This window comes from Vigna angularis, chromosome 1 (assembly GCF_016808095.1).
Source record: "Vigna angularis cultivar LongXiaoDou No.4 chromosome 1, ASM1680809v1, whole genome shotgun sequence".
NCBI lineage: Eukaryota > Viridiplantae > Streptophyta > Magnoliopsida > Fabales > Fabaceae > Vigna > Vigna angularis.
In genome coordinates, this window is record NC_068970.1 from 28,528,267 (window position 1) to 28,544,101 (window position 15,835).

The following is a 15,835-nucleotide window of genomic DNA, read 5'->3' on the forward strand; positions in this document are numbered from 1 at the left end:
CCTAAAAGGTTCATAATCAAGTGCAAAGAGAAAGCATCAAGGTAAGTTGTGAAAACATCATTTGCTTTAGGCCTTGTTCACTTGAAAGGATTTGGGGGAGAGTAATTGAAGGAATTTGAGAGGATCTGAAGATAAATTTTTTTGTTGTTTATTTGAGTGAATTTAGAGGTAAATGAGGGTGGATTTGGAAGTAAATTTTTTTAATCTGTCACGTCAATAAAATCCTACACTATTTTTCACAAATTTTACTTCCAAATATACTCTAATTTATCTCCAAATTCACTCAAATAAACAACAAAAAAATTTATCTTCAAATCCTCTCAAATCCCTTCAATTACTCTCCTCCAAATCCCTTCAAGTGAACAAGGCCTTAAATTCGCCCTTAGTTTTTCAAATTACGAAGCAAAACAACCTAGAAAGAATACAGGACAAGTATATGTCAGAAAAATCTAGACACAAACAACTAAACTTACAGGTGAAAAGACTACGAGGAAATGTTATAAATAGTAAAGAGACTTTTTTTCTAGTAAAATTGAACTAGTCTAGTATAAAATTAGTTTAATTAAGTTTGTTATAGTTATAATTAAAATATACAAAAGAATTAAGTTGTACATTTAACATTTTAATTTTGGAAAATGTAAAATATAATATTAATTAATAGAAAATCAAATATGTTTTAGGAATATTTTATTACAGTAATTATAACCTAAATTAAATAAGATTTTAATACTTTAAAAAAATTAAAATACATGTGTTAGTGTTATTAATTTATTTTATAAAGTTAATTTTTCTAATACTAAAAGAAAATTAACACTTAAACAGAATTCAGACTAAACCATTTATATATTTTAATGAAGCTTATTTAAATTAATTTTAAGAAACAATTTTTTTTCAGTAAAAATGTTATGCATATTGTATATATAATTAATTTTCGAAATAACTTAATTATTTTGATCCATTTCAAAAACATACATATCTGAATTAGGTATTTTTTAAGACTTTGTTTTTTGTTAATAGAAAGTGTAAGAATTAAAGAGACTGCAGTTTCCCTCTTCCCCTTGGAGTGAGAAAACCTAGGAGTGACCCCTGCAACACGACCGCGCTCTTTTCTTTCTCTCAGACTCATCTCTCGTTGTGAAGTAAGTGGTTTTTTCTGATTTCAAGAGCAAAATCAAAGCTTGGAGAACAAAAATGTTATACATAATTGGTTTGGGATTGGGTGATGAACAAGATATCACTTTGAAGGGGTTGGAAGCTGTGAAAAAGTGCCACAAGGTTTATATGGAAGCTTACACTTCCCTCCTCTCCTTTGGTCTCTCCACCAATGGCATCTCCAACTTGGTACCGTCTTTTATCTCTCATTCCTTTCCTTTCCCATTACTCTTTCCCTCTTCTTCAATTTTCACTTCAATTTTCACTCTTTTCATCTTCTTAGGAAAAATTATACGGTAAACCCATTATTCTTGCCGACAGAGAAATGGTAGAAGAAAAGGCCCATGAAATTCTTGCCCAAGCTCACCATGACCACGTTGCTTTTCTCGTCGTTGGGGACCCTTTTGGGTATGCTATTGCTTTCTTCTCAGTGCAACATTTTCTTCCATCAAATTATTCACGGTTTATTTATTGTTGTTTTTCCCAGGGCTACCACTCACAGTGATCTTGTTGTTCGAGCCAAGAATATGGGAATTGATGTCAAAATAGTGCACAATGCATCTGTGATGAATGCTATTGGAATTTGTGGTCTGCAGCTTTACCGATATGGGGAGACTGTTTCTATACCTTTCTTTACTGAGACATGGAGACCTGATAGCTTCTATGAAAAGATTCAGAGAAACCGACTCATGGGACTGCACACTCTTTGCTTGTTAGGTTACTATCTGTTATCTGTTCTTTAAAATTTGCTTGGATAATCTTCTTTGTAGCTTGTGAGAGAAGAAAATAAGAAAAATTAAACTAAGTTTGAAACTTGCTCCTGCTAGCTTCCTAATAAGTTAATTTTTAATATATGTGTGAGCTAATTTTAGTTTATGTAGAAACTTAATTTGTTTTATTTATGTTTTCTTGTATTAATTTTTCGGTGAAGGCAATTGTTCTGTAGATATAATGAACCTGATGTCTCTCTTGTACTTGTAATGCATTATAGTCTGATTCAGTAGGTACTATATGAAACAGTGTGATTTATGTTGTGTGTGCTTTTTCCTTCATTGCTGATTAGTGAACTCAAAACCTTTTTATTGAACTTGTTATCTTCTGCTTCTTGGAATGTAATGTTAAAGCCTAGAGTGTGGCGTAAATAACTAAAAGATAGTTAGCATAAGAGTTTGTTATTTTATTCAATAACATGTTCAAAAGATTGTACCATCTGAAGTTAAGGACATTAGAGGAAAACTTTCTTCTTTGACTAGTGTGCTAAAGGTTCTTCCTTTTTGCTTATTGAGAGAGCTAATATAATTTCCAATTTGGTATGGTTACAGATATTCGCGTGAAGGAGCCCACACTAGAATCTTTGTGCAGGTTGATTTTCAAAATAGTATTTTTTTTTCTTTCTCCTGTTTCTCGTGTAGGTGTTGCTGAAGTTCTGTCAGTCATTGTAATGTTCTGGTAGTATCATGACATTCATTGAATTGTTTAGTTTGAGGCTTTTCTTTGTATGTTTCATGTATCCTTTTTATTGTGGTCATTTCAGAGGAAAAAAAGCTTATGAACCACCCAGATATATGACGATAAACACAGCCATTGAGCAGCTTTTGGAGATTATGCAAGATCGTAAAGAATCTGGTGAGTTCCTAAGCATTAACACCACAGTAGTTTTGATAAATTTCAACTGTAAATTGTTTGCTTCTTGATTGCATTAATTTCAAATGTTTTTAGACCTTTGAAATTTGGGCTGGATACCTTATTACTTCTTGAATGTTTGAATCCATTCCCATTCCCACAGACATTCATAAGTTTCCATGCTTTTGTAATCTGCTCTCTTGGCTGCGTATTTGTTAAGGTGAAATAGTACATTTCTTATCTGGAGAATTTATCAATTCCTTGCTTTTACCAAATCATTGGCTGTATCCTAATTTGTCTGTTGACTGTATATTATGATCACCAGTTCTAGATTTTTTACATGTCAAATTGCTTTGTTTTCAAAGATATTTGAGGTGTTGTTAAAGATCAGTCACTTATGTAATTATGGTCCTTGTTTCTCTGCCCCATGTCTTTATTTGTGGTTCTTAAATGTATGCCCTAGTATTTTCTCATCAGGATCCAATCTTCACTGTGGTAAGCGCTTATACTTTATATATATTTGTCACAAGAAATATATGCATCTAGTTTATAGTGGCCTTCCCCTGTTTGCCTTGTAGCCTATACTGAGGATACCGAGTGTGTTGGGCTTGCACGGCTTGGTAGTGAAGATCAGATAATAGTAGCTGGAACAATGAAGCAGTTGCAGTTAATTGATTTTGGAGCACCTTTACATTGCCTTGTCATAGCAGGCAATACCCATCCTGTGGAGGAAGAAATGCTGGATTTTTACAGATGCAGAACATAGATACTTAAGACAGCAGGACCAATTTAATTTAGCATAAGGGACTTGCTGGTTTTTTGTAGGGGCCCTTTATTTTTGCTCTTTATGTAAAACAATTTTGTTTCTAATCAGGGCTAAAACTTAACTAAAATTCATTGGTGGATGGAGAGTTATGGGTCTTGAAATGTATTCAGCCCCCCAAAAGTGATTATTTTCTCAGTTGTAACTATATATCCAATTGAAATTGGCACCTATGTTATTTTGCTTTCTATCAGATCCTGTGTTCTAGTCTTTGCTTAGTTTATTAAATAATTTGGTTTATGATGTTCTGCTTAACCTAGTTCGCTGTTGATGTTTTTTTTTTGTTTCTATAACAACTCGTGTTATGAATTTTTCTATTATTTATTTTGTTTCTTAAATTCGACCTATAACGACTAGGACACCATTATAAAGTTGTTTCTTTTGTGAACAAAATTATGCTAAATAAAGTGTATTACCTGGTAGTAGCAAGGATTTGAACAATGAATGAATTAACTCATTCTGATAAATATAAGGTTTAATGTCTTGGTAGGTCCCTATTTTTGGCGTGAATCTCAAATAGGTTTTTTTTTTTTTCGGCGTCTCAATGGGGTCTTTTTTTGTGTAAAATTGCAGCAATAAGGGGTCTGCCGTCAAATTTAACAAATGGCCGTTTAAATTTGGCTTACGTGGTATGGTGAGTGTATTCATTATCTGACGTGGCATTTAAAACAAATTTTGTATTAAAAATTTGGCCTACTTGGTATGGTGAGTGTATTCATTATCTACGAAACGCTGCGTATGAACCCTCCGGTTCCGCTGCAGTTCGGTCGCGCTCGGAAGGACTTCCGTTTGACTTCTCACGACTCCGTTTACGACGTGAAGAAGGGGGAGTTGCTATGCGGCTTCCAGAAGCTCGTAATGAGAGACTCTCTCATCTTCGACGAACCGGACCTCTTTAAGCCGGACCGGTTCACGAAGGAAAAAGGGGCCCAGTTGCTGGACTATTTGTATTGGTCCAATGGGCCTCAAAGTGGGTCACCCACTCTGTCCAATAAACAATGCGCCGGCAAGGACGTTGTCGCCCTCACTGCGGCCTTGCTTGTGGCTCACCTGTTTCGCAGGTATGATTCCATCACCGGCGATAGCAGTTCCATCACTGCCCTTCAAAAGTCTAAGTGAACTCAAGGCTAAATTTTTATTTCCACTTGGAGATTCTACTTAATCTATGCACACACGTGCTGATAATGATATCTTTTTATCCAAGAGTTTAAATGCAAGATTATGCTACTCTTTCATACCACTGTCATATATCTTTTTATCTTTTAATCTGAAGTAAAAGTATGACGAAGCTCGTTAAAACTAAGGTTTGCATGGACACGTGACATAAAGTGCATAGTGCTTGATATATTGATTTGAGATATTCCCCCAAATTCCCCTGAAGCTCAACATTATTTTTTGGCAACTTTGATAAAATGATTGGTGATATTCTTATCTCTCTCGATAGACTTATGTCCATGTTATGTAAATTTATTTTTGACAAAAAAAGGCAATAATATAATTGCTTATTGGCAAATTCCACATAAGCCATATAACAAGTCTGCCCTTTCATACTCTCTCCGTCTTAATGACAAATCTACATAATCCGACCGTGGAACAAACAAACTTTGGTTCAATGCATTTTATAATACAGGACTTGTTTGAGTAATTCTAAAAGAATTAGACAAAAATAAAATAAATTTTTTTCTACAAGTTAGAACGAATTTATGTACACTTCAAAAATCATTTTCTAAGAAAGCTAATACAGAATAATTTCTATAAACTAATTTATGTATAAATCAATTTTACCTTATTGTAAAACTAACTTTAATATCTATGAAGAAATTTATCTAAATATGTCTGCATAAATCCTTCTGTTAATAACTAATCCTTCCTCAGTGCATAAACAATTAGGTCGCCTACATTCATTTAGGTTTAATGCACACCTCAGGCAAACAAAAATGGTATCTCTGTAGTTCAATGCCATATTTCCAGAATAAGCTACAGTCAGAATTGATTTCAAACCAGAACTTTCAGAAACAAGTAGTCACACAATTTTGTTATGTAAGAAGTTTGTCACAAAAAACCTAACACTTCTCAGCTTTCAACTGTCTTAAATATATAGTAAGTACCAAAAATGGAGGTTAGAAATACAGCAACATTTGTATTAGGATTTTACAGTTTTGACTCTTAAAGGATATACCAGAATTATAAGGGACCTATGATGATGATTGGCTACTACCCCAACTATATATAACTTCCATTTGAAAGTAGTATGTAGGCCAGTGCAGTCTAAGCAGAGTGCAGTTTCCCTTTAGAGCGAGAATTAGATTTGGCAAGCCCTTCTTGCCATCCTTTGTGACGAGCTCTCAGTTCCCATAATGCAGAGAGGTTCTTCTGAGCCACTAAGGCCATCTCAGCCTTTTCCCTGGCTTCCTCACATGTCTCCATTCCTGAATTACACTTGTCTGCTTCTTTTTGATACTGAGATGCAATCTTCTTAGATTCCAGCAGACCCATGTCAGCACGACGCTGATTTTTCAAAGCTTCAGTTTCCCGGAGATTTAGTTCTTCTGACAGTAGCTCTGCAACATTGTTTTCGGTGTCTCCATCCACCTTTGGATCGTGCTTTGCACAATCTAAATGACAATTCAATTAATCGAGGGAAGAAACAGCAATTGGACATGAAAAACAGGCATAGAAACAGCAGGCTCTGATGACACAGCTGCAGGCAAAATAAAAATTCTGTCCTCTTCTTCATGCAGACAAATATCAAATACGAGAGTTTGTTTGATTAAATTTGTATAAAAATACTCATAGGAAAGAAGAAGAAATTTTTTTCATGAACTATAAATTAACTTATGAATAAGTTCATCTATAACAATTCCCTCATGTTAACTTCATGACCATTTCCTATTAGTGATGAAAATGATGCATCACACCAAACCATGAATACCATGTCACTCAAACAAGTTTGTTCTTTCATTTGAACACAACATATTATATGCTTCAGAGAAAATGGTTTGCAACACTAGACGAGTACCCCGAAATTTTGTTTAGCACTGTAGAATACTAGGTTGAAATAAATCAGAACTCTATATTATATACCACAAAATCTTTGCATAACAGATTTTTCAAAAACAAGAAAATTTGGCAAAAGAAATAAATCAAATTTTATAAAAGGAAAACAAACAAATATGCTGATAGTTCGCCCAACCTAAAAAGAAACGAGTTAGCTTATTAAATGAGTGAGAGTAACTATGTAACTTCGGCTCTTGTCATCACACAAATATGCTTCAGATTCAGTCATAGAGAGGTCACGATAATAAAGAAAGGTTTACTCATGCAGAGTACATCAGCTGAGATATTTCACAGGAATTCATTCAGGAAACCAACCTTCAAATGAAGAGTTGCTGAGCGCTGCATAAATACAGATAAAGAAACTGGAATAAGCACATGATTGACTTGGTGTGCAATCAAGAGAACGCAACAACAATCATAATGAAACAACAGTCTCAATTGGAACCACTATTGCTTTGACAGCACATACAGAAATAAATAATCTACAGATTTATTAAAGATAAGCAAGCAAAAGCTGTAGAAATGTTTCAAGGCTATTGGGCTTAGGTTAGTATTTCTCTTAATTTAGAATACAAATAGGCTAAGCCATGATACTCTTGTTTTATTGCGAGTTTCATGGTGAATGCTATGTGACAACCACATGTAACCAAGCAAAAGGGGACCCTGGTAATTAATTAAAAAAAATTACTTTCACAGTATCAGTATACAAGAGACTAATATTTAATTAAGGAAAGTTACAGCCTAATTAAGCTAGGGCAAGCCTATTGAATATTGTTTATGCCACTTAATAAGTCCCCGTATGATTACTTGATGCAACTTGAGAGACCTAGAACAGATTTCAATCCAGAAGTAGCAGTAATAACGAAACAAAGAAAAAAGAAGAAGAAGAAGATCTAAATTGGAAGCACATGAGTGATGAAAGAAGTTATTTTGAAGAAAGAAGAAATTGGTAAGATGTTGAAGGCAGAAAAGGAAAAAGGTAAAAGGGGTGGAATTGAACTAGAGGGAAAGTATATATACATTGGGGAATGGAAATGATGGGTTGGGAAGAACAATCACAGACACAGGGAGTGCAAGAAGAAGAAGAAGAATGGTTGAGGAGTTCGACGAGGTGCCAGTAGAGAGGAGGACCCACTATGTAGCCCGCAATGGACAGCGCCGCCACCCACAAACCAAACCTCACCACAACGCCGCCACAATTCAAACCCATCTCTCTCACAAACTCACCATACCACATTGGCCAAATTTTTAATACAAAATTCGTTTTAAATGCCACGTCAGATAATGAATACACTCACCATATCACGTAGCCTAAATTTATACGGTCGTTTGTTGAATTTGACGGCAGACCCCTAATTACTGCAATTTTAAACAAAAAAGGACCTAATTGAAACGCCGAAAAAAAAAAAAGGATCTATTTGAGATTCACGCCTAAGGACTTACCGAGACATTAAACCTAAATATAATTTTCAAAAATAAGTTAAATTTCAATTGAAGTAATATAAAATTATTTTATCTTTTAAATATTGCTTGGATAAAATGATTAAAATTTATTAAATTTTATTTTTCTCATTTAATAAAATTTAATTATGCAAATAGCTGGACCCAGCTACGCTACAAACTAGCTAAAAAGTATAACAAAATCCTTCTACACATTTAGTTTCCTCATTCTGTACTGTTTGCCACACCTTTCATCCAATACATGGAAACGGCGATTTCCAGATTTCTCAGACTAATGTCATTTCATGCAATATTACTTTACTTTTCAGTATTTGGCAATGGTTGGAGAAAATATTTGATAAATTTAGGAAAATAATGAATTAATGATACAGATTGAAATAAAAAAGAAATAAAAATAATAGTCAATTGTAAATATTTTAAAAAAACAATTAGCAGATTCATTGGTAATAATCATATTAGCACCTTCAATTAGAATCCGGCAGTTTCCACACATATCACATGAATAAAACTTCATTTAACAATTTCTCAATGAGATTAAGTGGCACATGACATTGATATATGAACTACAACTTAACTATTTTGGACACAACCATCAGATCTCGTCCTAGTCAACCATATCAGTGTGTCTTTTGCTTCTCCTGTACCATAGACATAGAAGCAGAAACAAAATTCATTGGAAAACTATGTGACTTGGTTCCAAGTTCCATTGATGTAAAAATGTCAACTCATCTATTGATGTAAAGAGTTCTTGCTATCAGAAGCTATTATCTAACTTACCTGAGATATTGCTTGAATTTGATTAATCTCTTCTTCTTATGCATGCAATTTTTCTTCCGACATCATGTAGAACTCAGTTGACAGGATCAGGACAACAAATAAAAATTCGTAATAAACAGAAATGATTCAAAAAATAACAGTTAACAGGATCAGGACAGCAAATAAAATTCATACACATAAAACATTAATCATGTAACTCTCCATTGATGTTGAAACTGTAATCTTGGTCGGAGGAGGCATGGACTCAAAAGAAAATACGTGGGAAAGCACACAACAAATTTGGGGAGGTAGAGAGAGGTGATATTCACTTCAAATATTCTCTGCAATAATAAACTTATCAGGAAGAATTGGTCACTTGGAGATAATAATGTCAAATTTTAAATTCTAAACCTATTTCGTTAGATAAAAATGTCCTGTGTTCATGAGGTATTGAATGCTGATCCCGCTCATCCTTGTGCAGCTTTGCTGGATAACATCAGAAGGCTCGGATCTCATGATTGGAAGACTTAAGATTCAAAAAAGAGAGAAAAATAAATTTTAAAGAGGTTGAAAGACCCCTTTTATGATCTTCTATTTATAACGATAGAAATATAATACAATGAGAAAATAAAAGATCTAAAGATTGCATTAGACTCCTAAGTACAGAACTAGAAATAAATCATAGGCACAGCAGAAAGTAGTTCCCAACACAACTACTTTCTCTCTAGATTTTAATACTTATTCTAGTACTTCCTATCAAACTAGAGCATATAAATTATATATACCAATATGAGGTCTTTTTAAGGACTTAGTCAATATATTTATAAATTGGTCGTTAGATCTGACAAATTCAATACAAATTTTTTTTGACAATAATTTTTTCTAAATAAAATGACAATCAATAATCAATTTCTATGTGTTTAGTTCTCTTATGGAATGTAATTCTCTTATGGAATACTACATTCGACGCAATGTGGAGAATAACTTGGTTATCACAATACCTTCATTGTCTGAATTTCAAAGAATTTAAACTCTAGGAGTTGTTTCACTCTTACTTTTCCAAAAAATAATATTTCTTCCAAGAAAACACAACATCCCGTAGTAGAGTGCTGGTAGCCTTTTAGTAACATCAGGCCAACAAAATCCGATAGTTTCCCTCTAATGTAAGGGATACATGGGAATCAATCCACAGAGATGGAGAAAATTAAGTTTTTAGTTTGTATTTTTATCCTTGCTAAAACTGGAAACAATGGGGGAATGAAAAAAATATAAAAAGAAACTATCTAAGTGCACTTAATGCATGCTTTCAGAATGTAAAGTGCTGTAAAAATTGATGCAAGAATGCCTAAAATGATGCAGAATGGTTATTTTAAGAATCTCGTTTATGCAAGTACGCAAGGGAACTAAAATGCAGAATTTTATGAAGTAATGCATGTAACAAGTCTAATTTATCCTAATAATGAGTAATATGCAGTTATAATGCTAAATGGAATGCAAAAACTGAAATCATGCATGTGAACCTAAAACTAGCAGATTTGACAGCATATGTACACATGTTTAAGACCAAATCTGCTTTCTTATAATGCTAATGCAGAAAATATACATGCAGTAATTGGAACAAGTTTAAAGTGATATTTATGAATGAATAATACAAGCTAAAAGCAATGAATGTATGCATGGCTAAAAACCTACAACTGAAACCTGAATTTTACAGATTTACAAAACCTGATGCAGATATGAAGATTCAACATAAATTCTGTCCAAAATGCTATCCAATGCAGAATGAAAAGAAAATACTATGAATGGAGATAGTTGAATATAGTGAAAACTGTGTATGAGATTAATCTCTCTTGTATTGAATATACACATAGGATCCTTTATTTATAATAGAAGAAATATGTATTAAGCCCAAAACACAAATAAGAAATAATAACAAACGAACTAAAGATAAAAGATAAATATAAAATAAAGATAGTATATCCAACACTCCCTCCCAAGCTGGTGCATACAAATCCTATTAACCAAACTTGTTACTAATATAATTAAAGACTTAGTAAAAATATCTGTTTTTCCACTTAAGTGACACCAAATTGCTAATGATTAGCAAAAACGACATTGAAGACAAAATACCAACCCAGAAGACTCCCTCTCAGCAACAAATCTGGGAGGTTTCTCCATGTAAATCTTTTCTTACAAATCACCATTGAGGAATGTATTGTTGACCTCCAGTGAATAAAGAGGTCATTGTTGAAGAGTCACCACGATTATAAATAAACTAACAAAAATCATCTTTGCCACGGGAGAAAAAGCATATATGGACAGATCAAACACAATGGTGATAGAAGGGAGGTCAAAAGGGACAACAACATAAGAAGTCATTGATGAACAGGAGAGAGAAACCTTAAAAATCTAAGATTCTCCAACCAAGACACCTGAAAAAGGAAAAAAAAGCAACCTCAATGCTCTAAATAGTTGCCTGATAGGAGATGGGACGTGCAACAATGCACAACGAACCTAAAAGAGGAAAAATAACGACCTCGACGCTCTAAATTGGCTGAGACGCGCGACCATGCACAACGAATTTGAAAGAGGAAAAAGAGTGACCTCAACGCTCTAAATCCCTGCGAGATGTGCTACCATGCATAACGGAAAAGGGAGCAAATCCACAACTTCAAAAAGCGTTGAGCGCACATAGGAGCTCCGATGAAAGCGTCTTGACAACACAATGGTCGCTTGGCCGAAACGATCAAAACTGTGATCGTTAGTTGAAACTGGAACTCCAGTAGTGGCAGCAGTAGACGATGACGCCACCGGCAACAATAGACGATGACGCCACTGGCAGCAGTAGATGGCGCTGCCGCGGGCAGCAGCAGGTGTCGTGATAGAGGCAACAAAAATTTGTTTTTCCTCAAAATAACCTGGCGATACCATGTTAAATTTAGTGAAAACTATGTATGAGATTAATCTCTCTTACGTTGAATATACACATAGGGTTCTCTATTTATAATAGAAAAAAAAATGGTTAAGTTCAAAATACAAATAAAAAATAATAACACTAATTAAAGATAAAAGATAAATATAAAATATAGATAATATCTCTAACAGAGATAAACTGCATATGCAATGGTTCCTACACATCTAGAATAATGAGATGTGATGAAGGATGACATTTAATCATGAAAGAAATACACATAATCTAAGTCACTTCTTGATCCTAAGGGTGGCAGTAACCTTCGTGGTGTTGTAACCATGCTCTACAAAATGCAATGTGTTAAATTGAAAAAGTACCAAACGATGCTAGAATATGAAAGCTGTATGCTAAACATGGATGCTATTGCACAGGATCATGAATCACAACTAAATCTATCAATGACAGCATTATGGATTTATGTGTTATTTTCAGTTTATACAATAAAGAATATTATTCTTCTTTCTCTTTTCAATTATGGATTCCTAACAAATTGGTTCTACTTGCCAAATCAAGATGGGGTGGAAGCATGGAAGGGAGAGTCGGTGCCTTGGAAAGATTGACCAACGAACGGGGTAGAGCCATAGTCAAATTAAGGAAAAGTTTCCAAGAATTGGAAGAAATGATACAGGAATACCAAAATCAAGAAAGGGACTTAAAAGGAAGTGAGAAATCTATCATGAAAGGAAAGAAAGAGGGAAAAACGGGTATGGATGCTAAGAAAGATAGTCTGTGAAACATCAATAAAGGCAAGAAATTCTTTGAAGGAGAATTTCAAGAGTCAGTCAAAATCTAATTATGATCAAGAGTTGTAAAATCAATTTCATCAAGCAAGAAGAAAACAGAACGTAAAGATGTGCAAGAACTAAAATCCAAAACAAAAACAACTTGAAATCATACAAGAACAGTAAAGAATGCATGAAGAGTAAATTGGATTGGGAAAGAATTGGAGGAACAACTTGTATTGAAACTGGGAAAATTTACAGCGAGACTATATTAGACAGAGGGATTTACAATTTTGTAAAACAATGACAATGCTTCCAGGATCTTCAAGTCTACAAATTTTAATTTATCACCAGATATTTATCTAGATTGAAACCAGCTATCTCAGCCTCCTTGCAGATCTCTATGCACTTCGCAGTCCTCCCAGAGGCCATGTAAATTTGAAGCATGTCCTTGTATAAGCCAAAAGTGGGAGAAAATCCAGCCTCTTTAAGTTTTGAAAAATATCTCATGGCCCTAGATAGATCATTCAGAGCAACAAACAGTTTTATTACCGCACGATAAGCAGGAAGGTTAAAAAGGCAATTAGAAGACTCCATCTCCCAAACTACAGCCAATGCCTCTCTGTATTTCTTCTCTGTGTAACGGCTGTGAATAACAGAAGTGAACATAACTATGCTTGGTTGATAGCTAGACTGCTTGAACCAACTAAACAGGCTCTCAACTACTTCAAATTTCTCCATCTTAACACATACTTTCATTATAGCAGTACAATCTTGCTGGCTTAAATTCAATTCTTCTCGTTCTCCAAGTTCATCCAACAAGGGCAACACATGCCTGTGTCTGTCAGGGTTCTTTCCAAGTTCTAATATTAACTTAGCATAAATGCTAGAATCCAACATTCTTTTATCCCTTCTGGCAACTATTAGAACCTTCCACGCAAGTCTAAGGTTCCCACCCTTTATAAAACCCTTGATCATTGCCTCCAATACCGCACGACTTGCCAGACCAGTATACTGGTCAATGTTGAACGGAATTCTTAACTCATGGTTCCTAGCCAAGACCTCAACAGTTGAGGCCAGAATCCAATCATCCGGGAAGAGATGTGGTTGATTTTGTGCCCATAAGAATGTCTGCAGAGCTCTCTCAGGGAATCCCATATGACCTAATTCCCTTATTGTCAATGACAACGACCCTTTTCTCAGGAACTGCACCCACTTCCCAAGAACTTTAGATACATCTTCAGCTGGACCAAGTCTACTCATTTCTCTTGCCAGTCCAACTAGGAAACTCGGGCTTTTGTACACTTTCTTAGCCATAGAAGCCCGTGAAGAAACTACAGCTGGAGCTGTCAATTTTACTTGTGTTTTTGGTTTGGGTAGCCCCAAAGGTCGGAGCTTGTAGGGAGCTGGGAGAGGAAGAGGCCTTTCTCGATGTAATTTTCCAGGCTTTTGCGGAATTCTACCTTGGAAAAGTGATGAGATGGCTTCAAGCTCATCTGATTCCCAAACAACACCAATATTTTCATCCTCCTCTTCGTCATTCTCTTCATTGATATCAAAATCATCCTCAGTTGGTTTAGAGGTGGTGCTAGGCTTCTTCAAGAACAAATTAACACCAAAATCTGGAGGTTGCTTAGGATATGGTCGATACCGATTATCCTTTGGTGGTGGTCTTCTTCTTTTCGAATGTGCTGCTAAAGTGACTCTTCTGTAGTTGCAACAAATTCTTCCCACCGGAATAAAATAAACACAGGGAAATGAAAAGGTGCAGTACATTATTCACTAGTACGAATTAAAAATGTGGCAGTTGGATTGTCATTCAGAACCTGCAAAGAACATAATCGTCATGTGTGTATTTTGTTCGGTGTAGAACTTTTATCAAACAAATAGTGTGCATATTTCAGCACCAAACCCGAAAAATAAGTTACTTCTTATTGGAAAGAATTGAACTTGCCGAATTGGGATGACGAATCTCAATTCCATGAACACACAAACAGCTTTTATTTCATTCGGGTTAAACGGCAAATCTATAATTGTTTTTTATTCACTCCAAAGATAATTTATTTTTTAGGTTCTCAAATTGTACTTGATGAATAAAATATTGATTAGACTGAATGCAAATCCCTAAATTTGTAGAAAAATGAGTATAAGAAATATTAGGGAATGAGAGAAATCGTTGGGGAGGGTGAGTGTACCTGGTGAAGAGTGTATTTAATGGAGAGGGGAGAGGTTTCTAGGAATGAAAGGGTCTGTGAGAAAAGTTACTCTGCCCAAATCAGAAAAAGAATATATGTGTATCTATTTTACAGTAGCGAGGACAACAAGTGTGTTGGCTCTGCACGGCTTAGTAGTCAGTATCATTAGTAGCTGAGACTGAGGTATTGGCAAAATCTTTGATTTTATGGAGGGCAACCTGTAGTTTTTTATAAATTAACACCATTACATGTTTTTTTTTTTAAACTCTACCTTAGCTTTGTTTTTTCAGAATAACTGCAGAAACAATTGTTCAAGAATGTATTCGACATTTGTTCACTTAGAGCGAAAGATTTGAGAAAAAAAAAATGAATGAATTTGAGAATAAATTGAGTGTTATTTTTTTAAAAGGATTTGAAGATGAATTTAGAAGTAAAAGTTATATAAGATTTGATCTATGTGACAAATAAAAATGATGTTTTAATAAATAGGAAATAAATATTACTAAAATGTCATTAGTGAAATTATATAAAAGAAAAATGATATTTATTAATAACATTTATTTTTAAAAATTATTATAAGAGAAAAAAAATCAACGAAGTGAAATTACAATATTACATGACATAAAAAATTTACACACATAATAAGTTTCAACTATATTCATCACAATTCATAATGAATTTCCTTTGTTTAAGTATGTAAACAACCTATTCAAACAATATTATGTCGACATTTTTACTAAATGTTGTGTATGGGATGAGTGTGAAGACATAAATTTGAAGCACCATTTGAATAAGTTGTCGTCTTGAATGTTCATTGTCCTTAATAAGTACAACAATTTCATTGGTTATGGCTATTAGTAACTATTTTGACATTCCATGGTTGCAAATTATTGGTAAACAATGGAACAAAGTCTTCTTATTTCAGTATTTGTTTTTTCCATTTCGTCAATTATTCGACAATCGATCTGATTTAGAGTTCATTAAGGTCACTTTGACAATAAAAAAGAGTTTGACAAGTTTTGTGAAATAAAATATAAATGAAGTTAATTTAATGTAATAAAGCAAAGAGACAAGT

The 15,835-nt window shown here is 34.2% G+C and overlaps 4 protein-coding genes and 1 long non-coding RNA gene across 6 annotated transcripts; 2 read left to right on the forward strand and 3 right to left on the reverse strand.

Annotated features, from left to right (window-relative positions):
• The first annotated feature begins 1,021 nt into the window (after window positions 1-1,021).
• On the forward strand, window positions 1,022-3,791 carry LOC108341879 (probable diphthine methyl ester synthase). 2 transcript variants are annotated; one of them, XM_052871578.1, is made up of 7 exons: window positions 1,022-1,139; window positions 1,246-1,341; window positions 1,436-1,560; window positions 1,640-1,869; window positions 2,475-2,514; window positions 2,687-2,778; window positions 3,354-3,791. In XM_052871578.1, exons 2-7 carry the CDS (start codon window positions 1,282-1,284, stop codon window positions 3,539-3,541), a joined length of 735 nt encoding a protein of 244 aa, XP_052727538.1. In that variant the 5' UTR covers window positions 1,022-1,139; window positions 1,246-1,281; the 3' UTR covers window positions 3,542-3,791. The 2 variants fall into 2 exon arrangements, with proteins under 2 accessions (XP_052727538.1, XP_017435030.1); XM_017579541.2 differs by having other exon boundaries at window positions 1,022-1,341.
• Window positions 3,792-4,300: 509 nt separating this feature from the next.
• On the forward strand, window positions 4,301-4,717 carry LOC108341377 (probable inactive linolenate hydroperoxide lyase). The gene has a single exon (XM_017579064.1). It carries the CDS (start codon window positions 4,301-4,303, stop codon window positions 4,715-4,717), a length of 417 nt encoding a protein of 138 aa, XP_017434553.1.
• Window positions 4,718-5,646: 929 nt separating this feature from the next.
• LOC108342044 (uncharacterized) lies at window positions 5,647-7,896 on the reverse strand. Its single transcript, XM_017579748.2, has 3 exons — window positions 7,676-7,896; window positions 6,971-6,994; window positions 5,647-6,213 (listed from the first exon to the last, which is right to left on the reverse strand). Exons 1-3 carry the CDS (start codon window positions 7,890-7,892, stop codon window positions 5,867-5,869), a joined length of 588 nt encoding a protein of 195 aa, XP_017435237.1. The 5' UTR covers window positions 7,893-7,896; the 3' UTR covers window positions 5,647-5,866.
• A 702-nt stretch (window positions 7,897-8,598) lies between these two features.
• LOC128194938 (uncharacterized) lies at window positions 8,599-9,504 on the reverse strand. Its single transcript, XR_008246403.1, has 2 exons — window positions 8,894-9,504; window positions 8,599-8,754 (listed from the first exon to the last, which is right to left on the reverse strand). It is a non-coding gene; the product is annotated as an uncharacterized LOC128194938 (long non-coding RNA).
• A 3,279-nt stretch (window positions 9,505-12,783) lies between these two features.
• Window positions 12,784-14,914, reverse strand: LOC108341997 (pentatricopeptide repeat-containing protein At2g01860). The gene is made up of 2 exons (XM_017579697.2): window positions 14,761-14,914; window positions 12,784-14,391 (listed from the first exon to the last, which is right to left on the reverse strand). The coding sequence occupies exon 2, from the start codon at window positions 14,339-14,341 to the stop codon at window positions 12,905-12,907; it is 1,437 nt and encodes a 478-aa protein (XP_017435186.1). The 5' UTR covers window positions 14,342-14,391; window positions 14,761-14,914; the 3' UTR covers window positions 12,784-12,904.
• Window positions 14,915-15,835: the final 921 nt, after the last annotated feature.

Bases quoted from the DNA above. Each gene is read 5' to 3' on its own strand.
- LOC108341879 (XM_017579541.2), top strand. From the start codon at position 1,192: ATGTTATACATAATTGGTTTGGGATTGGGTGATGAACAAGATATCACT. The intron at 1,561-1,639 runs GTATGCTATTGC...TGTTTTTCCCAG, and splicing joins GTCGTTGGGGACCCTTTTGG to GGCTACCACTCACAGTGATC. The intron at 2,779-3,353 runs GTGAGTTCCTAA...TTTGCCTTGTAG, and splicing joins GCAAGATCGTAAAGAATCTG to CCTATACTGAGGATACCGAG.
- LOC108341377 (XM_017579064.1), top strand. From the start codon at position 4,301: ATGGTGAGTGTATTCATTATCTACGAAACGCTGCGTATGAACCCTCCG.
- LOC108341997 (XM_017579697.2), bottom strand. From the start codon at position 14,341: ATGTACTGCACCTTTTCATTTCCCTGTGTTTATTTTATTCCGGTGGGA.
- LOC108342044 (XM_017579748.2), bottom strand. From the start codon at position 7,892: ATGTGGTATGGTGAGTTTGTGAGAGAGATGGGTTTGAATTGTGGCGGC. The intron at 6,995-7,675 runs GTATATATACTT...GTATTTATGCAG, and splicing joins CATCATTTCCATTCCCCAAT to CGCTCAGCAACTCTTCATTT. The intron at 6,214-6,970 runs GTTGGTTTCCTG...ATTGTCATTTAG, and splicing joins CAGCAACTCTTCATTTGAAG to ATTGTGCAAAGCACGATCCA.